Genomic DNA, 22,347 nt, shown 5'->3' with positions numbered 1-22,347 from the left:
CTATTTTCAAGTACACTATTTTGATAAACGAGATCAGGCTTAGCTTTTTTATATTGTCATGAGCTTTGGGATGGTCATTTATGGAAAAACTGGCATTAAAAATCAGTTAATTATAGTTTAGCACATGTTGTAGCTGCAGAAAATTATTCATTTGCACATGTGCTGTATTCCATAGCTTTGATTCTAAATGAATTGAAACAGTTTTCGCAAGTGACCAGAATTTTTGCAGGTGTCACCACGGTCTGATATAAAGAAATGTTTGTAGTATTACATGCAACCCAGGTGTAGTGGCACACATATTATTATATACAAGCCAAATGTGGTGGCATGCACCTGTAATCCCAGCACTCCAGAGCCTAAGGCAAGAGAATCACTATGAGTTTGAGGCCAGCCTGAACTATACTACATAGTGAGAACCTCTGTGTCATTCCTCTCCCCCACTCAATTATTATATATAGTGTTTTCAGGGCTAGTGTGAAAACCCAATCACCATTTAAAGACTTGGCTTTTAAGAGAAACTCAAGAGAACAGAAGAAATCTAACACTCTTCTTTTCAATTTCAGCTTTTACCGTTACGTTTTAGAACCAGAGATTTCTTTCACATCAGACAATGACTTTGCTAAGGGTCCAATAGCAAAGTTTCTAGATATGCCACAGTCTCCATTGTTCACCTTGAATCTGAATACACCTGAGAGTTGGATGGTAGAATCTGTCAGAACACCATATGATCTTGATAATATTTATTTAGAAGAGGTAAGAATGTAACAACTGTATTCAGATATAATTTGTATACCATCAAATCTATCCTTCTGAAATATCCAGGTTAGAGGTCTTATTATATTCCCAGAATAGGGCAGCCATCCCCATTGTCTGATTCTAGTGTTTTCATCAACCCAGAAGAAGCTGCATCCCCATTAGCATCATGCTTCATCTCCAGGCCCTGCCAACTATAGTCTACTTTCTACCTCTGTAAATTTGCCTGTTTTGGCATTTTGTTTAAATAGAATCATACAAGCTGGGTATTTAGATCAGCAGCATAAGCGCCTGCCTGGCAAGCTCAAGGTCATGAGTTTGATCCCCAGTGCCAAATAAATAGAATGATACAAGGTATGGTCTTTTATGACTGCCTTCTTTTGCATAACAAATGATTCCCAAGGTCTAACCATGCTCTAGTGTGTACCAGTGTCATTCTTTTTAGTGCCAAATGACTTTCCTTTGTATGGATATACTATACTTTATCCATTCGTGAATGGTCTTATGGCTTATTTCTGCTTTTTGGCTGTTATGAGTAATGTTATGAATCTTGTACTGATCCATAAGTATATGATGGCTATTTAGTTCTCTGATTTTTTAAGTGTCTGTCCTCCATATTTTTTTTGAATAATCTCATTCTCTCTTCTCCTGTCTTCTTCCAACTCAGTGTTTATAATTGTATAGTCATAAACCACTGTTACAGTCAAGATATGGAACTTTCCTTCATCCCAAGAAGTCCATTATACTTCTTTGCAGGCAGCCACAGTGAATGATTGACATATTGTTTATTACTGTCATTTTGCCTTTTCTTAAATTTCTTACGATATGATCCTGTAGTATATAAGTCCTTTTGTTTGCCTCATTCGTTTTGCAAAATACATTTCAGGTTTTCCTGCTGAGTAACTTTCTCATGATCTGTTTTGGTATTGCAGGTGGACAGTGTAGTGGCTGCTGAGTATGAGCTGGAGTACCTGTTACTTGAAGGGCATTGCTATGACATCACCACAGGCCAACCGCCAAGGGGACTGCAGTTTACCCTAGGAACTTCAGCCAATCCCGTCATTGTGGACACCATTGTTATGGCCAATCTGGTAAATAGTCCACATACCAGGTAGAGATATGGCAGTCATGTTCATTTGGGAATTATAATTTATGGGGGAACAATTACTGTCCTGAACCACAGAGCAAGATTCAGATGCATAATTGGCTGAATTTGGTTTGTATAAAAATCATTAGCTTGGTTAAATATGAAGACTGGAAGTACTTACCTGCTTAAAAGAAGAAACAATACCCTGATCTAATCATATTAGGCCCTAGAAATGCATTGCTCCTGAGCTGCCTGCCTTGCTCTCTTCTTTAGGAAGTTGGCAGCTCACTCAGCTGTCACACATTGCATCTTTCCTGGTACATAGCTAATGAGTGAGCATCATGGCTTGCTTGGTGTGTATTTGAGGAGTGTGTCTAATATGTAGTTGTTTTATTGTCGTTTCTGCATTGCTTGATATGTTAACATTTAATTATCAGGTGTCTAGTTCTTCAGAAGGTGATGAAACTATTCCTAAGAAATAGTATTTTTATGTTTTTAAAGAAAACTGAAATTTGGCTTTTCTTCTTATCTTAGGGCTACTTTCAGCTAAAAGCCAATCCAGGAGCTTGGATTCTGAGACTTAGGAAAGGACGCTCTGAAGATATTTACAGAATCTACAGGTAAGATCACTTGATGCTAGTGCACTTTTCCATAACATTTTGAACTAAGAAAATATAGTCAAGTTTTATTCTCCATTAGTTCATTAGTTACAATACTATCCCAGAATCAAATCATGCTTGCCATGATGCTATCCATAGGCAGAGGAAAAATTTTGTCATTTGAAGAAAGGAGAAAAAAATAAAAAACAGCCAGACGTGGTGGTATATGCCTGTAATCCTAACAAGAGGATTGCTGTGAATTCAAGGCCAGCCTGAACTGCATAGTGATTTAATGGCAGCCTGAATTATATATTGAGACACTGTCTTAGAAAAAAAAAAAAAAAAAGAAACAACAATCAGAAAAGAGAGTATATATTTTGACCCTGAGGGTCTTACAAGTATGTAGTATATATAAAATTAGACCATGAAACCTTCTTGTCAGTTATGGTCTTTCTTGGTCTGTGGTGTTACAGAAACACACTAGGTTATTCTGCCATTGACCAGATTTTTGTCTCATGCACAATTATACTCCTTTTAGCTGGGCTTGGTGGCCTGTACCTCTCATCCCAGCCATTCTAGAGACTGCAGCAGGAAGACTGAGTGTTCTAGGCCAGTCTGGACAACTCAGAAAAACCGTGTCTCAAAATAAAAATGGCTTGCCCGCTTAGAATGTGTGAGGTCGATCCCCAGTGTTGCAGGGGAAAAGTAAAACCACACTGCCTTTAAAGAAGCTTGGTCTATCTTCTGCCTAGTGAGTTTAAAATAGTCCTAAGTTCTGTGAAAAAAAAAAAAAAAAACTTGCATGAATTTAACTAGGGAATAATTTTCACCAGCATTTATTTGCAATGCTCCCTTGTGTATCATTGCCTTGACTCCGCAGTATCTCACTCAACACACGTGAAAGCAGTGTTAGTGGTGATTTCTGACTCAGTAAATAGGAGAATTTTAGGTTATAGTAACATCATTAGTGTAGGTAGACTTTTTTTTCCCCACATAGCACAGTATTTTAGTTGTGCTTTCAGATCCCTGGCCTTCTGTGTGTTTCTTTCCTGTCCTCCATTCCCACAGGCTGTAGTGCCACCTCTTTCTAGCTGTGCCCCCTGAGGCCACAGTGGTTCATATCTGAGGCTTCTTCCTGCCAAAACCTTGCTTTTGCCTGAGAACTCTTCTCTGTCTTGGGTAACAGCAGATGCAGTGAATTCATAGTTATTGTGACTTCCTGCACTGTGAAATTTGGTGACAGAAATTTTAGGCATAATTGGTTAGCAGGAAAATATTTTACATTTTTACTTCTCTGTAGTTGTCTGCCTACAGAGAGAGCTGGTTATAGTTCTTCCTATTGGAAGCACTAGATTGGCTGACTGAGTGCCCCAGATAGGACAAGAGAAGTTTCTTCACAAAACTGTTCCACTTAAAAGAACAAACATTGCCAGGTGTGGTGGCACATGCCAGCAGTTAGGAGGCCGAGGCAGGAGGGTCTCTGCGAGTTTGAGGCCAGCCTGGACTACAAAGTGAGCTTAAGGCCAGCCTGAACTGCATAGTGAACCCTGTCTCAAAAAGACCAGAATAAATAAATAAATAAAATTTAAAAAGAATAGATAGAATTTGGCTCCAGTGGGCTCCTTCCCCTTCCTTTATTGAAACTATTCTGTATATGTCAGACCTACAAATAAGGGCAATTGATATGAGCAAAATACATTGTATACAATGAGCCCCCTCCCAAAATGTGGAAGGTGGGGCAGGTCAGAACAAGAGGTGGTGTAGTGAGGGGATGATCAAAGTATGTTGAAACCTGTTAATCTGCATAACCAATTAAAAAACTGAAAAGAGCAGGAAGAGCTGCAGGCACCCTCAGTTCCTCAGTGCTCACCATGTATTTGCAAGGTGCAGGAGCTCCTCACTTGACCATGGGCAACTGGGGATTACTAGGAAGGAAGCTAGGATGCTGATCCCATATGTAGATTTTGGCAGTTTCTTGTGTGCAGGTCAAAAGGGCTCTCTGCAGGTTCTGAGCAAATAATTTGTTCTGAAAAAGTGACAGATAGATGAGGTGTTATTTTGTCTAAGAATTTGCTGCACTTTGAGAATTGTGATATTTAGTGTCTTATTTTGCTTTTTTCTCTAAGCCACGATGGTACAGATTCTCCTCCTGAGGCTGATGAGGTGGTTGTCATCCTTAACAACTTCAAAAGCAAAATTATTAAAGTGAAGGTGAGTTTGGCGTACTAAAGCAACCATTCTTTTATAGTTGTTCACAGTAGTGGCATTCTGCTACTCATCAGTCAACATATAAACTTTAGACATTGGTTGCTCCTCATTCAAGATTTCAGATCCCCACGAGCAGCCACAAGCTGAATAGTGCTTCTCTTTGTGTTGACTCTCTCAAGAGCAACCATTATAATGTATAATGTAGTGCCGTAATTTTCCTATTAGGTGTCATAAATTTCTTATCGTACCTAGTTTATGAATTAAACTTTATTATGATAAGTATTAATGTATATAAAGTATAGACAAGATTCTGTACTAAGGTTTTAGGCATCTACTGGGGTTCTTGGGAAGTATTCCCTGAAGATAAGGAGGACAGCTATGTCTATAAACCAATCCAAAAAACTTCATAGAATTCACCATAGCAGTTATGGAAATAGTGCTTTAAGGTAGAATATTTGTAAGTGTGAATTTATGTCTTGCTTCAACAAAAAGCTTAAACCTTTTGGATAATCCTCAGTGAGCAAGAGTCTTGTCCCACTTTTTTAAATATAAAAGTGTCCTCTCAGAGGCTGTTGCTTATATCACCATCATGCGTAATAGTATTGATGATTTTATTCTCAGAATAGTAGGGAAAATGCTAGTGAAGATAACCAACAGTGAAATGTTCTATTTAATTTCTTCTTTGTATCCTCACTATTTTGGAGTTCTTAGTACCTTAAAGTAAAATGTAGTGTTGAATAAATAATCTCTATGTGAAGGCCAGGCATTTAGCTTAGCAGTGCAAGTGCCTGCTTGGCAAACGCGAAGTCTTGAGTTCGATCCCTGGTACAAAAAAAAAATTTTTTTTGTATGCATAGCAATCCCTACTGTCACTCATGCGTAATGGGCAGAAAACTGTGCCACAGGGAAGAAACAGCCTGTGTTTGTGTTAGCAAGTCCTGCCAGCAGCTTGTGATCTGACGTGCCTTTCCTCCTTGGCTCCTGGATGGCTCCTGGATGCTGCGCTCCTCCTGCGCTTGCTGTTAGCTTAGTGAAGTGTGTTCTGTACTTGCTTAAGCTGTATGTTCCATATGGCTGAATTTAAGGTTATTCACTCATTGTACAAACTAAAAATAGTCTTTGCTTAAATAAAAGAGGTTGCTATCCCCTTATTTAATATTCTGATGTGACCATCCTGATGAATAAATGCAGGGCTTTCCTTTTCTTTTCCAGATTGTATTTTTATTAGTACCTGTTGGTGATAATAATGCTTACATTCGTGGGGGAATGGATGCACACATCTGGATTCTTTTTTCCATCCCCTAAAGATACTTGTGTTGAGTACTAATGGACTCTGGAAAGCTGTACTAGCTTGTGGGTTGATAATTCCCTGTCGTAATCAGTGTTCATGGTGGCACCCAGGACAAGGCAGATTTATCCCGATAGACCTAGGGAAGTAAGACTCGTCACATGTGATTGCAGGTGCAGAAGAAGGCAGACATGGTAAATGAAGACTTGCTGAGTGATGGAACAAATGAGAACGAATCTGGATTTTGGGACTCATTCAAATGGTAAGCTGGCATTTTTTTAAAAGCTAGATTTTTAAGGAAAAACTAGCATCCAGCCCTCTTTTTTTTGAATGGTGCCCTATCTGGGCCTTTCATGCTCTTTGTGCAGCCCAGTCTCACATTTCTGTTTGGTGAGGGTGTTCCCCAGTCAGTTCTCTCCAGGAACTTCCTGTCCCTTACTGGTGAGCTCGAGCTCTATGCTTGAGTTCCTTGGGTTGTGCCTGCTCTTTGCAAAGGTGTTTGGTCACTGCCAAATTTGTTTCACATGTTCTGTGGACCACCTGTGTCTCGTTTGTCCCCAAAATAGCAAGATGCCTTGGAGGGAGCATCTCCTTTTATCCATGGAGTAGCATCACTATGTGGCATCTAAAAGACTGGCTGCCACTTGGTAGGCTCTCACCCACTACTGTAAGAGTGGTGATGGAAGGCACCATCTATTTCCCCTCGCCTTAGAAGACTGTGTATATGGCCACTACTTGAAAGGGTACTGTTTTTACTGTGTTGTTACAGGGGCTTTTCAGGAGGACAGAAGACTGAGGAAGTGAAACAAGATAAAGATGACATAATTAATATCTTCTCCGTCGCATCTGGACATCTCTATGAAAGATTTCTTCGGTTAGTCTTATAGATTATTCAGTACATGCTAATGAATTTATCACAGGATTCTTATTTAGAGACAAAAGGCTTTATAAGATTCTTTTCATTTATGTGTTTTTTGGAGCACTTTGAGAACTAGGAATAACTTGCCTTGTGTAATCCTCTCTGTTTTGATCCATTTAATCCCATGAAGTTTAGCTAGGTAATGAATGCCTCTGTGGATATTATAAGCCTACAGAATTTTAATATCACATACACATTTTACAGTGTGTGTTTACTTGGCCACCAAAGATTGCTTAAGCCAAAACTCAGGAGATTGACATAGAGAATTCTGTACTACCTTCTATAGATCCATAGGCCATGAGAGCCAGGAGACCCTAGTTCTTATGTAAGTACACTTCAGCTTTGTTAACGAGCTGAGGCTGGAGTGGAAAGGGACTTGCCTAGTCATACAGCCCGAGGCAGGAGAGCCTAGAGGCTCAGACTGACTAACTCAGGTCCGGGGCCACCAGAAGGAAAGATGTCAGAGGACTCAGCTCTGAAAATATATCTTTGGGGGCTGGGGATTTAGCTCAGCGGCATAAGCGCCTGCCTTGTAAGCAGGCAGTTGTGAGTTCCATCCCTGGTACCGATAAAAAGGAAAAAGACAAAAAAAAAAAAAAATGTATCTTTGTCTGCAAGTTGCTTTCCTGATTGCCAAGACTCTTTTAATTTTATACCACAACCCTAATATAGAAAATAAAATTAAAATAACCTTTCATTTGTTTTTAGCCTTTCGTTTCCAAGAAAAAGAACTAAAATAATGACAGTGTAATCAATTTAAATTAATGCTTTGAATCAAGAATCTGAGCGTTGGCCCCTGGCCTCCCTCACCCTCTCTGGTCTTCCCTGGCAGGTGTAGGGGAGGCTGTCCACATGCACATGATCTCCTCAATACCGTGTGCTGCTGTGGCTTGACGGGTGTTCTGAGAGTGATGGCATTGGCTTACAACTGTGATTTATTATACCATAATTGTTGTATCAGTTCATAAAGTAGTTTATTGAAAGGAACAATAGAGCTAACATTTTTTTCTGTCAAGTATCAAAGATAAGTCGACAGGCAGGAATAAGTGCATTTGCCATGATTAGGAGTTTCTCTTTGCCTAATTGAGTCATGAGTTAGCTCTGCCAAGCTGGCTCAAAACTGACACTGCTTTATGGGACTGAGGTTCAAAGGCAATGGAACATTATTATTCGTTTTTGTTTGGCAGTATAATGATGTTGTCAGTGCTGAAGAATACCAAGACTCCTGTGAAATTCTGGTTCTTGAAGAATTATTTGTCCCCCACATTTAAGGTTTGTTTCACAGAGAAAAAGAAACTATTAAAAGAGATGTTTACTGTATTTTTTTTTTACCCGCTTTGGTTTTTATCTATACACTTTCCATTTGTTAAAATACCCTTAGTTATGTATTTCTGTGTTGCTTTTTCTTCAGATTGTTCTGTTCGGGGAAAACAGTTTATAACATTAAATACAAAATTATGGCCTCTTTGAAACTTCAGTAATATAAGAGAAGCTGTATCTTTGTAAAAAGGAAACATTTTAATGAAGTAACACACTTCTCTCTGAAGTCTTTAAGTTAAAAGTATGGTGATAGTGCAGGTTGAGGAGATTCATTAGTTCTCACAAACTACCACCAAATATGTATGGAAATGATGATTCATCTGTGCAAAATAAAAGCACATTGAAAAGTTTTGTTTTTCTGTATCAGCAAGGTTTGTTATCTAAATTGATTTTGGGGACTTTTTTCTGTCTGCCAAAGTTACTGAACAACTTTTAATGCATTCCGTCATATCTCTCTTACATCACTAATTCATTTTTGGTCCCCTGAAGGTGCTTTCATTTTGAACTTGGAAAACTAATTCATTAATGACAGCAAGTGTGTCAAGAGTATTTTGGCTTTGCCCTGTTGTTCCCTAAATTAGACCTATCCTTAAGACATTGAGAAAGGCTTATCTGTAATCAGAGTCAAGAAATGTTTTATAGGGGCTGGGGATTTAGCTCAGGGGGTTAAGTGCCTGCCTTGCAAGCAGGTGGTCGAGTTCGATCCCCAGTACCGATTAAAAAAAAGAAAGAAATGTTTTACTGGGCCAGTGATTTAGCTCAGTGGTATAAGTGCCAGCTTGGCAAATGCAAGGTTGTGAGTTTGATCCCCGATACCAAACCAAAAAAACCTATGTCTTACTAAAATCACATTTAAACAAACTGACTTAAAGTTTACATGCCTTATACACACATGCACACAGACACACAGAATTACAGATCTAAAAGCATTCACCACAGATTTCTGTCATTTCATGTGACCAAAATTTGTAAAGAGAAGAGGATTTGAGTCAAGGTTATGCTTTGTTAAATCACTATTTGGTGAATGTGCTTTACATGTATCACGGTCATGGTGGCTGGCTTATGTTAGGAAGTAAATTTTCTAAATCAGAGTAAGCAGCTATGTTTCCTTGTGTCTAAATCTAGGAGTTTATACCTTATATGGCAAATGAATACAGTTTCCAGTATGAGCTCGTTCAGTATAAATGGCCCCGATGGCTTCATCAACAGACTGAGAAACAGCGCATCATCTGGGGCTATAAGATCCTTTTCCTGGATGTGCTTTTCCCACTAGTTGTTGACAAATTCCTGTTTGTGGATGCTGATCAGGTAAGCTTGAAGGCCAGATTTTGTTGATTTATATTAAAGGCAGCAAACTTTCTAACTGCTGTTTTGCAAATTATGGAAAAGTACCTACTCATTTTACACTATTTAGAAAAGATGGAATGATATCACACAGATTGGATCACATTTCTTACATTTAGTGTGTCTCATTTTCATTTTTTCTGTCCTTTTAATATACTTGTGACATCATTATGCAGTCTTGTAGGTTACTTAATTCATTTAATATAAAAACTAGAATTAGAAAACTAAGGTTTACCAGTACTTGCTGTCCTCTCTAGTTATATGCCCAAAATATAGCTATTATTGAATGACAGATGAAGTGAAAGTGATTCTTGGCTTAGTAATCAGGAGTGCTGCAGATAGCTTCTAGTTGCCAGGATTTGACCTGATTACAGGTAATGTATTGTGACTTTAAAGCATTCAGACTCAAATGTATATATGCACTTCTACCCTGAAGCCTCACCCTCCCCAAGTGAAGCAGTGTAATGTTTGTAGAAGTCACCTGGACAGAGCTTCACCACCTCTTTGGAATCTCTCAGGTGGCTCATCTGAAGATGCTGTCCTGCTTCTTATCTGGCCATGTGACTTTTTGGGGACTTACAGTGGCCAAGGCATTGTTCCACATCTATCAGAATGTGAGCTTGCCTCATCCTCCCAGCAACTCTGAAATAGGTGCTATGTTATCTCCATCTTTTGGATGAGGAAACCCAGTGTTAGTGAACCTAAGCAACTGAAGTTTTTTTTTTGTTTGTTTCTACTCCTGTTGGATACTTAGAATCATGTGGGAGCGCATACCAGGCTAAGTGTTAGTGAAGGCTGGCTGCCTTCCTAGCTGCCTTTCATGATTTATTTTGTTATTTTAAGGAAATCACATTAGAGCTCTCTGCATGGTAGACGGAAAAATGACTTTTGATATTTTTTTCTACAGATTGTACGAACAGATCTGAAAGAGTTAAGGGATTTCAATTTGGATGGTGCTCCTTATGGTTACACTCCGTTCTGTGATAGCCGAAGAGAAATGGATGGCTACAGGTTCTGGAAGTCAGGATACTGGGCGAGTCATTTAGCTGGGAGGAAGTACCATATCAGGTAGGTACTGGGAAAGGATACTCCTAATGACGAGTGTTTCTTTTTAAATTTAATTTTGTGCATTTAAAATTCTGAGTAGGTAATATATTACTATGACTTAGGAATGAAAATTACAAAAAAAAAAAAAAAGTGATACTGGGCATAGTAGTACACAACTGTGATCCCAGCACTTAGTAGGCTGAAACAAGTTTGCTGTGAGTTCAAGGCCAGCATGGAGTACACAGCAAGATTCTGTCTCAAAAAAACAACAAAAAAGTCCATGTTTCAAATCTTTTTTTACCCAGGGGCTAGGGATATAGCTTAGTGGCACAAGAACTGCCTCACAAACATGAGGTCATAAGTTTGATCCCCAGTAACAAAAACAAACAAACAAACAAAACAAAAACCCGTTTGATCAAATTCCTACCCCAACAGATAACCTCCCTACTTATTTATTTTATGTCCTTCTAGAGTTTCTTACATAACATCTATGAATGCATTCTTTCTTATACCAAATTTACCATCTTTTTTACACTGTCTTATAACTTTAAGATTTTAATTCTAGATTTTATCGTATCAATATATAGAGAGGAATTTTATTTCTTTTTCCAGCTGCATCTTATTCCAATGTTATTTATGGGTTTTTTGCTGTGATATACTATTGCAATGAATGATTATTAAATATATTATTTTGCATATTTCAGGTGTGTTTGTAGGGTAAATCTTTATATATAGTTCTTTTAGGTCTAACAGTATATCCTTTTGTTGCATTTTTAATGAATATTTCATGTCTTCTCTGGGAGAAGTATAATTTGAAAGTTATGAAGAATAAGGGACCTGTAGGAAGTGACACATACAAAAATAAAAGATGAGATGCGGTGATTTCAGCTTCCTACTTGTGGTCCTGGGCCAAAAGAACTTTCAACACTGTGGGGTTTTCTCTTCTGTGATATTTAAGATATCAGGATATCTCTAAGAGTTATTTGTCAGTTACTGTACCTTTATTACCAAAATTGCTGCATTTGCTGAAAGCTTTTGTCAGATATTTTCTTGGAAGGTGGTGCAGTAAGGAACAGTGATCACAATAATCTAATGGTAACAGAATATGGATTTCACAGTAACTTTTGTAAACATCTTTGAAGTAACACCTGTAGACCGTTAACTTTACAGTAGGCTGGAGCTCACAGCTCAAAGAGAGCCAGAATGTTTGGCTAGTAGTCTATTCCATTATTCAGTGGGGTTGGCTTTTCCTGCCACAAATCCATGGATGGTTGTAACAAATAGGTCTTCTCTGTTCAGTGCATTGTACGTTGTGGATCTGAAGAAGTTTAGGAAAATAGCTGCTGGAGACAGACTCAGGGGACAGTACCAAGGTCTGAGTCAGGATCCCAACAGCCTTTCAAATCTGGATCAAGTAAGTGACCATTTTTTGTGGTTACCTGTTTCCATGATGGTGTATACAATTTTATGTCAGAAAATGGGGTATTATTTGTGTCTCAATTCTCTATTCAGAACAGTGTCAGTTTTTCTTATGGAAAGGGTATGTGTTGAGAGATAGTGAGACATGCCCATCTCAGGAGAAAACTTACCAGTAGTTACGTCAGAGACCTGATAGGGGTTAAGGGAGCAAGCTAAAAAGAGGGTGCTGCCTTTCTAAAGAATTACCTTTTAATTTTTGTACTCAACTTCATCTGATATGTTTCTCTGCCTGCTACAATTTGTTTTTCTGCTTTAAAGACTAAATACCTCAGGATTTATTGTCTAGAATATATCAGAAGCCATAGTATGTTTCAAGACAGCTAAATCACTGTTTATTGATACCAGGCGTTTTTTTGGAGGTGAGGTTGTAGTTGGTATAGTTTTACATATGTTAGGCATTTTGTTTTGCTTCTTGATTTCTTAAAGTCTACCTTCAGATTTCTTAAAACTTTTATTGAAATGTATAGCATCCATAAAGAAGAATGCACAAATCAAAAGATACATCCATATTCATTTATATCAAGGAATTATAAAACAAATGCCTTATAACTACAAGAATTAGCATTTCAAAAGCCATACTGTATCTCTAACAAAAGTATCTAGCATCCTGACTCTTACAGCAATCACTTCATTTGCTTTTCTTTAGAGATTTGCTATGTAAGCATATATTTTTAAATGCTGTAGTTGAGTTTACCTGTTTTTTCTCTTCTAATTCAGAGGAATCGTAAAAGATGTACTCTTTGTAGTCTGATTGCTTTTGCTGAGGACTATCTTGTGATTTACACGTGTTACTTGTGTATTCTGTATTTTCTGTTTTCTTCCTCCCTTCCTTCTTTCCTTCCTTCCAATGGGGCCTTGCTACATTGCCAGGCTGGTGTTGAACTCATGGGATCAAGTGATCCTCCAGGCATATATTATCATGTGTAGCCTCTTTTACTTCCATCCGTGATGATGCTGCCATACACATTCTGGCACATGAATACACATATTTCAATTGTGTAGAAAACCATAAATGAAACTGCTGGTTCATCAGATGGAGTGTCTTTGTCTTATATACATAATGCCAAACAAATTACTTTAAAAGTAATATCATTTATATACTCACCAGCAGTGTAAGAGTTCGTGTTTGGACCAATATTTATTAGTACATATGACTGGGGTAGATGGTGGAGTGGTGAACAGCACCTCGTCAGCCTCTTCAAGATTCAGAACCCATACACGGTGTATGCCAACTTTTGGTAGAAAAGAAGGAGGGAGGTAGATCCCCAGGACCCAGGAAGGATCTAAAAGAATCTGATATGATCTGGCATCCCATTGTGATTTTTCAGCTGGAGAATTAAATCTGTTTATTTTTCATGTGATTATTGATTAAGCAGGCTTACATCTGCCATTTCCTATTTTTTATCTCTGTATGCCTTGTATCTTTTGTATTCTTTTGTTTTTCCCCTTTTACATTTTTTCCCAAATCCATTTTATTTTAGGGATAAAATTTTTTAAAAAAAGAACAAAAGAAGCGGAAAAAAAACCAAAATTTGAAGACACGTCAATCAGGGAGCAATAAGAGTATATACATTGAGGATTATCATGCCCAAATCATTGACCCAAGGCACAAGACATCTGCATTCAGTTGTCCCAACAATACCAGCACAAATCTATCTCTTGAGTGAACTCAGAGAAATCAGTAGTATATCTGCCCTATCACTTTCATATATACATAAACATATACATAAACATATGTTTTTTCTATCAGCTTCTCACACTAATGAAACAGTATGATGTTTACACATGTATGTGTATGTGTATTTATCTGTTTGTTTGTTTGTCTTTTTCGTTTTTATCGGTACCAGGGATTGAACTCACGACTGCCTGCTTGCAAGGCAGGCGCTTATGCCACTGAGCTAAATCCCCAGCCCCATGTATTTCTCTTCACAATGAGTATGTTCTTAAGCTGCATCCATTTACCTATAAGTCTCGAGCTTATCCTTCTTTATGGCTGAGTAGTGCTCCATTATATAAAAAGACCAATCTTTTTTAATCCATTCTCAGTCGATGGGCATTTAGGTTGTTTCCAAAATCTGGCTGTTAAAAACTGTGATGCTATAAACATGGATTCACATACATCACTGTGGTATGATATTTTTAATTGTTTTGGGAAGATACTCAAAAGGGGAATATCTGAGTTGAATGCAACCTCTAGTTCTAGCTCTTTGAGGAATCTCGATATTGATTTCCACAGTGATTGCACCATCAATAGAAGAGGAGTGTTCCTTTTTCCGCACAGTCCCTCCAGCATTTGTTACTGCTTGATTTCTTGATAGTAGCCATTCTTTCTGACATGAGGTAGAATCTATGTTGTTTTAATTTGCATGTCTCAAATGACTAGTGAAGTTGAATGTTTTTTGACATATTTATTGCTATTTGTATTTCTTCATTTGAAAAGTATGTGTTCATCTCAGATGCGTATTTTTGGACTGGGTCTTTAAATTTTGAAAGACTGATTTTTTTTTTTTTTTTTTTTAGTTCTTTATGTGTTCTCCATAGTAATCCTCTGTCTGAGGAACAGCTGGCTAACAATTTCTTTCACATTGTGGGTTAACTCTTCACTTACTCTGTTGGTGATTTCTTTTGCCACACAAAAGCTTTTCAGCAGTGCAAGATCCTAGTTGTTAATTCTTTGTGATAGTTCCTGTGCAATTTGGGTTTTGTTCATAAAATTTTTCCCTATACCAGTGTCTTCAAGAGTTTTACTTTATCTTCCAGCAGATTTAATGATTGTGTTTAATGTTAATATCTTTGATCCATTCTAATTTTAGCTTAGTACATGGTAAAAGATATAGGTCCATTTTTAATTTTTGGCATGTGTAGAGCCAGTTTCTCCAGCACCATTTATTAAAGAGGCTATCTTTCTTCCACTGAATCTGTTTGGCATTTTGTCAAAGGTAAGGTGACTTAGTATGTCTGGAATGGTTTGTGCATCTTCTAATCTGTTCCATTGATCTTTGGGTCTGATTTTTTGTTTGTTTGTTTGTTTGTTGCCCAGTACCACATTGTTTTTATCACGATAGCTTTATAGTATAATTTCAAGTCAGGGATTGTGATGCTCCCTGTCTTGTCTTTTTTGCCCAGGATTGCTTTTGCTATTCTAGATCTCCTCTGGTTCCAGATGAATTTTAGGATTGTTTTGTCTAATTCTGTGAGATATGCTATTGACATTTTGATTGGGGTTGCATTTAATCTGTATAACTGTTTTGGAAGTATGGCCATTTTCACTGTATTGGTTCTTCCTACCCAAGAGCATAGGATCTCTCTCCATTTTCGAATATCATTTTCAATCTCCTTTTTCAGAGTATTGTAGTTTTCAATTTAGAGGTCTTTTATCTCCTGTGTTAGATTGATTCCTAGGTATTTCATTTTGGGGGTTATACGGTAAAAGGTACTGTTTCCCTGCTTTCTCTCTTAGTGAGTTTGTTATTTGTGTAGAGGAAGGCTATTGATTTTTGAGCATCAACTTTGTATCCAGCTATGTTACTGAAATTGCTTATAAAATCTAAAAGTCTTTTGGTGGAGTTTTTGTGGTCTTCTAAGTAGAGTATCATGTTATCTACAAGTAATGATAGTTTTAACTTCTTCCTTTCCTATCTTTATTCCTTTTATTTCTTTCTCTTGTCTAATTGTTCAAGCAAAAGTTTTGATGACTATGTTGAGTAAGAGTGGAGACACTGGACATCCTTGTCTTGGCTGTTGGTTTGTCATAGATGGCTTTTATCAGATTGAGATAAAGACTATTCCAATTTTATGTAGCATTTTTATGAATGGATGCTGGACTCTCAAAAGCTTTTTCTGCATCTATTGAGATGATCGTATGATTTTTGTCTTTGGCTGTGTTAATCTGAAGCATTACATTTATGGATTTATGTATGTTGAGCCATCCCTAGCATGAATACCACTTGATCATGGTGTATAATCTTCTTGATGACTTGCTGCAGCCTGTTGTCAGTATCTTATTGAGGATTTTTGCATCAGTGTTCATTAAGGAAATTAGCCTATAATTCTCTTTCTTAGTTGGGTCCTTCTTTTGTTTTAGTATCAGAGTAGTACTTGCTTCCAGAAATGTATTTGAAAGTATTGCTTCCCTTTCAATTTCATTACAGAATTTGAGAAGTAGTGATGTTAGGTCTTCTCTAAATTTCTTTCAGAATTCAGCAGTGATTCCATCGGAGCCTGGCTTTTCTTTGTTGATAAGTTTATAATTATATCTTTGACTTCACTTATTGATATTCGGTTATTTAAGATTTTTATATCTTCTTGATTTAGCTTTGGCAATTCATATGTATTTAGAAATCTGTCTTGTTTCTTCTGTATTTTCCATCTTGTTAGAATGTAAGTTTTCAAAGTAGGTGTAGATGATTTCATGGTTTTCTACAGGGTCTGCAGAGATTTCACCCTTTTTATTCCTAATTGCCTGGATTTGAGTCTGTTCTTTCTGTTTATTGATAAGGTTGGCTAAGGGTTTGTCAATTTTATTTAATCTTCCAAAGAACCAGCTCTTCGATTCATTGTATTATTGTTTTAGACTCCAGTGTGTTAATTTCTGTTCTGTTCTTTATAATTTCCTTTGCTCTCCTTTTATAAAAGTTTGAGGTTCAACATTAAGTTATTTATATGCACTTGCTCTGTTTTCCTGATAAGAGCATTTACTGCTATAAATTTCCCTCTTAAGACTGCTTTCATTGTGTCCCCAAGTTCTGCTATGTTGTATTGTCATTATCTTTCACCTGCAGCAGCTGTCTAATTTATTCTTTAATTTCATGTGACCCATTGGTTGTTCAGGAGGGTGCTATTTAATTCCCATGTGTTTATGAAGTTCTTGTGGTTTCCTTTGGCATGGATTTCCACTTTCATGGCATTGTGGTCTGATAGTATGCATAGGATACTTTGAATTCCTTTGCATTTACTTAAGCATGTTCTATGAGCCAGTATATGGTCTATGTTGGAAAATGTTAGACATCTACTAGGTCCATTTGCTCACAAGTTTGATTTAGTTCTATTTCATTATTGATTTTTTGTCTAGTTGATCTGGCCTTTTTGTGACAGTAGGGTAATTGAGATCTCCCAATACAATTGTATCTGGGCTTATTTGACTTTTCATGTCTGTTAGTAATTGTCTTATACAGGTGAGTGCAATGGTATTTGTTGCATATATATTTATGATTGTTATATCTTTCTCTTGTATTATTTCCATCACGAGAATATAGTGACCTTCTTTATCTGTCTTAATCAGTCTTGACTTGAAATACACTTTGTCTGCAAATAGAATAGCTACCTCTGCTTTTTTCTGGGTTCCTGTCGCATAGAGTATTGTTTTCCATCCTTTGACTTTCAGTCTGTGAATTTCATTTTTAATTAAATGTTTCTTGCCAGCCATAATGGCACATATCTGTAATCCCAGCACTCGGGAGGCTGAGACAGGATGATCGTTGTAAGTTTGAGACCAGGCTGGGCTACAAAGGCCAATATTCATTCTGCATAATGAGATACCCTGTCTGAAAAAGACTAATTAACTAAATAATGTGTTTCTTGGGTGTAGCATATTATTGGAGCTTTCTTCTTGATCAGTTCTGCCAGTCTGTGTCTTTTGACTGGTAAATTGAGACCTTAACATTGATGGCTATAACTGATATTTATTAACTTATCCTTGCCATGTTATTTTGCTATTGCTGCCCTCGCTCCACCTTTTTTCTCTCCCTCTGTTTGCCTTCCATGGTGGATCCCTTCTGTTGAGATTCATAGAGCTGTGGTCCTTACTATCTTCAGAACATTTTGGAGGTCATAAATTTCCTCAGATGTTCTTTGTTATGGATGTATCTTATTTCTCCATCAATTTTGAAAAATAGTTTAGCAGGGTACATCAGTCTGGGTTGAAAGTTGTTTTCCTTTAGAACTTGAAGTACTGCTTGAATCCGATTTATGGATTCCATTTCTTTCCTATGCTTATCTTTCATAGTTTTCTTAATCTCATTTTTTTTCTTTTTTTTTTTTTTTTTTGGTCTGTGTCTGCTCTAACATCGCTAAATGTGGTATATATTTTGGTAATCTCTGTAGTTATATGAGAGACTATTTCTGATTTCATTTTTCCCAGAGCCTCATTATGTTGAAGTGTATTTTCAGTGTATCCTACTTGGAACAAGTTGAGTGTCTTGGTTGTGTTCAATTTTTTTAATTAAATTTTGGTACTTTTTGTTATTTCTTATAACATTCTTTCTATACCTGTTTTCCCCTTTCCGTTCCACCTTTCTGCCCCTCCCTTTTCCTGAGATTTCCTATTTGTATGCTGGTGTACTTGATGGAGAATCATAGGTCTTTGAGGTGCTGTTTATTTTTATCTATTTTTCTTTATTCTTTTTATTTTCTGCAACTCAGGCTAGATAATGTCATTTGAACTGTATTCAGGCTTAGCAATTTTTGTGTCTGCTGTGCCACGATGCCAAGCTTTGTTATGTTTAAAACTTTTGTTTCATTCTTAAAATTGCAATCAATTGCTCATTATATTGAAGTACCCTATTCATTAACTTGCTAACTCTAATAATATATATATTTCTGTATTTTGTACATTCATAGTCATATTAAGATTAGAACAGATAATGACGGTTTTACTTTTTCCTTTTTACTCTTGCATTTTAAAATACTGATCTCTACATTTGCTAGAAGTACCTTATTGTGAGGCAGGTGTGGTGGTGCACACCTATAGTCCCAGCACTTGGGAGGCTGAGGCAGGAGGGTTGCCACATAGCCAGCCTAGACTGCAGAGTGAGTTCAGGGCCAGTTTACACTACAAAGTAGGACCCTGTCTCCAAAAAAAATGAGAAGTGTTCAGTAGAAATGTTGATAGTAGACACATTTGATTCTGAAGGACATTTTCAGTATTTTTCTGCCAGATATAATGTTTGCTATAGGTGTTTGTAGCTACTTACCGTTCTTATTAAAGAAGTTCCTCTTTCTTAGTTTGTTCCTTTTCAAAACTATATTGTGAAAAAAGGTGTAATATGTTAAACATAATCCCCTGAATTATATCATTTACTTGTAATTAGTGTCTTCGTTATTTTTTTACTCGTTGTCGAGACAAAATACCTGAAGCCCAAAGTTGGGAGAGGAAAGGTTTATTTCTTACAGTTTTTGGAGGTTTCAGTCCACACTTAGTTGGCTCCAAGGCAAGTGGGCATGGCGGCTGCAAACAGCAAGCAGGAACCAGAAAAGAGCAAGACACACCGTCTTCCTGCCATTACATCACATCCTGGCTCCACCCCTATGTGGGTGTAGCACAATCATCAATCCAAGCTCTAGACAATGAACCAATCACAAATGCACAATGCAAACTCATGAGGCCTGGGGCACACAGACAAAAAGGATGACAGTTTGCCTAAGACAGGCCTTATTTCTTTCTTAAATGTTGGCTAGAATTCACTAATGAATTCTGGAATTTGCTTTGTGTTTAGATTGTGACTCCAACCTCTTTAGTAATTTTAAGACTGTTGACTTTGCTTTTCATTTTGGTTTGGTTTGATTTGGTGTTTTGAGACAAAGTGTCACTGTGTAGTTGAGGCTGCCTTGAATTCACAGCAGACCTTCTGACTCTTCCTGAGTGCTGGGATTACAGGAATGTGATACCATGTCTGGCTGTCTTTTATTGCCCTAAGTATTTTTATTAGGTTATGTCTAACTTTTCTAACATGTCATTTAGTTGTTTGTAGTATCCTTTGATTGTCTCGTTATTGAGATTAATGTATATATAACAGTACGCTAAGGTCTTGAGTGTGCTGTCTAATTACTTTTTAAACAAATGATACTGAAAGCCAGTGTTTCTGTGATGCTAGTTATGTTGTTAAGAGTCTTTCGGATTGCTACTGATAACTTTTTATAATTGTGACCTTTTTTATGTTTACTTTTTTCTCCTTTATCAGCTTGCCAGGAGTTAATTAGCTCTTTTAAGGAACTAGTGGTTTTTTTGTTTGTTTGTTTGTGGGGTTTTTTTGTCTTTTTCCTTTTTATCGGTACCAGGGATCGAACTCATGACTGCCTGCTTGCAAGGCAGGTGCTTATGCCACTGAGCTAAATCCCCAGCCCCAAGGAACTAGTTTTTAATGTCTTGTCTTTTCTTTCTTTTTTTCTTTTTTCTTTGTCCTTTTGAGACAAGGTCTTGCTATGCAGTTCAGGCTGGCCTTGGGCTCACTTGTAACCCAGGCTGGTCTTGAACTCGCAACCATCCGAGTGCTGGGATTAGAGGGATATGCCACCATGACCAGCTTTTAATGTCTTTTCTGTTTGTTTGTTTTGTATTTGACTAATTTCTGTTCTTTACTGTTTCTTTCTTGTTCCTTTTACTTTGATTTTTTTCCTGATTTTTTGAGGTGTTTATTTAATGAATTTTTAGTCTTTTCTTATATGCACTTGAAATTTTCAATTCTGTCTTTGTCTGTACATACTTTGGGTCAGACTGTTTGTGACAGGGCTTGCTATGCAGTGCAGGCTGGTCTTGATCTCAGTGTGATGCCCAGTATGAGCTTGAACTTGGGGTGATCCTCCTTCCTGTTCAGCTATGTTACTGCTGGGATTGCAGGAAGGCATCACTGTGCAGCTTAACATATTTTTTGTTACCCTTGTGTTTTCTTATTTCACTCACTCATAAGTTATTTTTTACAATAATCGTAAATGCATGGAGATTTTCAAGTTACATTTTTTCTGTCAGTGTCTAGCTGCAATGCTTTGTGATCAGAGAATACACTGTTCTCCACTTATTGAGTGCTTGGAGTTATAATCATTTTGGGTAAATATCTCATCTATTGTTATATTCTACAAATACTAAGCATATTCTTTCTAGGCATTAGTATTTATATTGGTACTAGGAATCAAACTTTAATGACCTCACTTTTCCAGGCGGGTACTGTATCACTGAGCTATATTCCTGGCCTGGGGATGAGTCTTTTTCACCACATCCTCGCCAGAATCTGTTATTTATTATTTGACATCTTAATCATAGCCATTTTTTCTGGAGTGAGATGGCATCCCCATGTTTTTTTAAAAAATTTATTGGGCCAAGGATATAGCTCAGTGGCATAGGCACTCGCCTAGCAAGCACAAGGTCCTGATTTCAATTCCTGGTACCCAAAACAAAACAAATTTATTTATTGTTTGTTTGTTTGTTTTAGTACCAGGGATCAAACTTAACGACCTTGCACATGCCAGGCAGGTGCTTATGTTGCTGATCCAAATCCCCAGCCCTCACCAGGTTGTTTTAATGTAATTTCTGTGATGACCAAAGCTGTTCAACATTTTTTCATGTATTTATTGCCCAATTTGTACTACTTTGTCTGAGAAGTGTCTAGTCATTTTAAGTGTCCATTTTGTGATCGAATCTTTTATTTTGGAGGGGTAGTCTGAATTCTTTTTTTTTTTTTTTTTTTTTTTTTTGAGTTTTTTGTGTATTCTGGATATTAGTTTCTGTCTGAGGAGTAAATGGAAAATTTCTTTTTCCTATTTGTAACTTGTCTCTTTGCTCTATTGGTTATTGACTTTGCATGCAGAAGCTTTTTAATTTTATATAATCCATTTGTTGATTATCAGTGTTATTGCTTGTTCATTAAGTTCTGTTTAGAAAGTTCTGACCTGTGCCTGGGTCTCCAACAGTTTTACTGATTTTATCTTCCTGCACATTGTTCTGTTTTAATATTTAGGTCTTTATTCTGCTACATTGCTGAGTTTGTTAGCATTAGGAGTTACGATGCAGTTTTTAGAATTGCCTGTGGAAAGGATCATGTTGTCTGCAAATGAGGATAATTTGACTTCTTCCTTTCCTCTGTGTATCCCTTACGTTTCTCTTCCTTCATTGCCCTGGCTGAAGTTGCACATGCTGTGTAGAACAGGAGCAATGGCAGTGGACATGCTTGTGTTGTTCTTGATTTTAGAGGAAAGGCTTTCAGTTTTTCTTCATTTAATATGTTGGCAGTAGGTTTGTTATGCATGGCTTTTATCTTAGTCAGATAAAGGTCTTCTATACTTGCTTTCTTCAATATTTTTATCATAAACAGATGTTACATTTTGTCAAAGGCTTTTTCTGCATCTACTTAGAAGATTATGTAGTTTCGTTATTGCTTCTGTTTATTTGATGGATTAAATTTATTACTTTGTATATGCAGAACCATCCTTGTATCCTTGAGATGAAGTCTACTTGATTGTGACGCATGATCTTTTGGTGATTTGATGCATTCTCTTTGCCAGTATCTTGTTAAGGATTTTTTTTGTCCATGTT

At 37.1% G+C, this 22,347-nt stretch overlaps 1 protein-coding gene across 2 annotated transcripts in view; it reads left to right on the top strand.

The window, feature by feature from the left end:
- Positions 1-22,347, top strand: part of Uggt1 (UDP-glucose glycoprotein glucosyltransferase 1) — a 125,579-nt gene that overhangs the window by 93,334 nt on the left and 9,898 nt on the right. For both annotated transcript variants that reach the window (XM_063258789.1, XM_063258787.1), the window contains 10 exons: positions 564-753; positions 1,686-1,844; positions 2,375-2,460; positions 4,566-4,650; positions 6,109-6,197; positions 6,705-6,809; positions 8,042-8,126; positions 9,300-9,482; positions 10,426-10,586; positions 11,865-11,979. In XM_063258789.1, coding sequence (XP_063114859.1) covers positions 564-753; positions 1,686-1,844; positions 2,375-2,460; positions 4,566-4,650; positions 6,109-6,197; positions 6,705-6,809; positions 8,042-8,126; positions 9,300-9,482; positions 10,426-10,586; positions 11,865-11,979 — 1,258 coding nt within the window. The remainder of the gene's footprint in view (positions 1-563; positions 754-1,685; positions 1,845-2,374; positions 2,461-4,565; positions 4,651-6,108; positions 6,198-6,704; positions 6,810-8,041; positions 8,127-9,299; positions 9,483-10,425; positions 10,587-11,864; positions 11,980-22,347) is intronic.

Source organism: Cavia porcellus, unplaced genomic scaffold, assembly GCF_034190915.1.
Source record: "Cavia porcellus strain 051 isolate PalLab524CR breed Dunkin Hartley unplaced genomic scaffold, mCavPor4.1 scaffold_12, whole genome shotgun sequence".
NCBI classification, from domain to species: Eukaryota; Metazoa; Chordata; class Mammalia; order Rodentia; family Caviidae; genus Cavia; species Cavia porcellus.
This window is presented reverse-complemented; position numbering and strand designations above follow the sequence as displayed.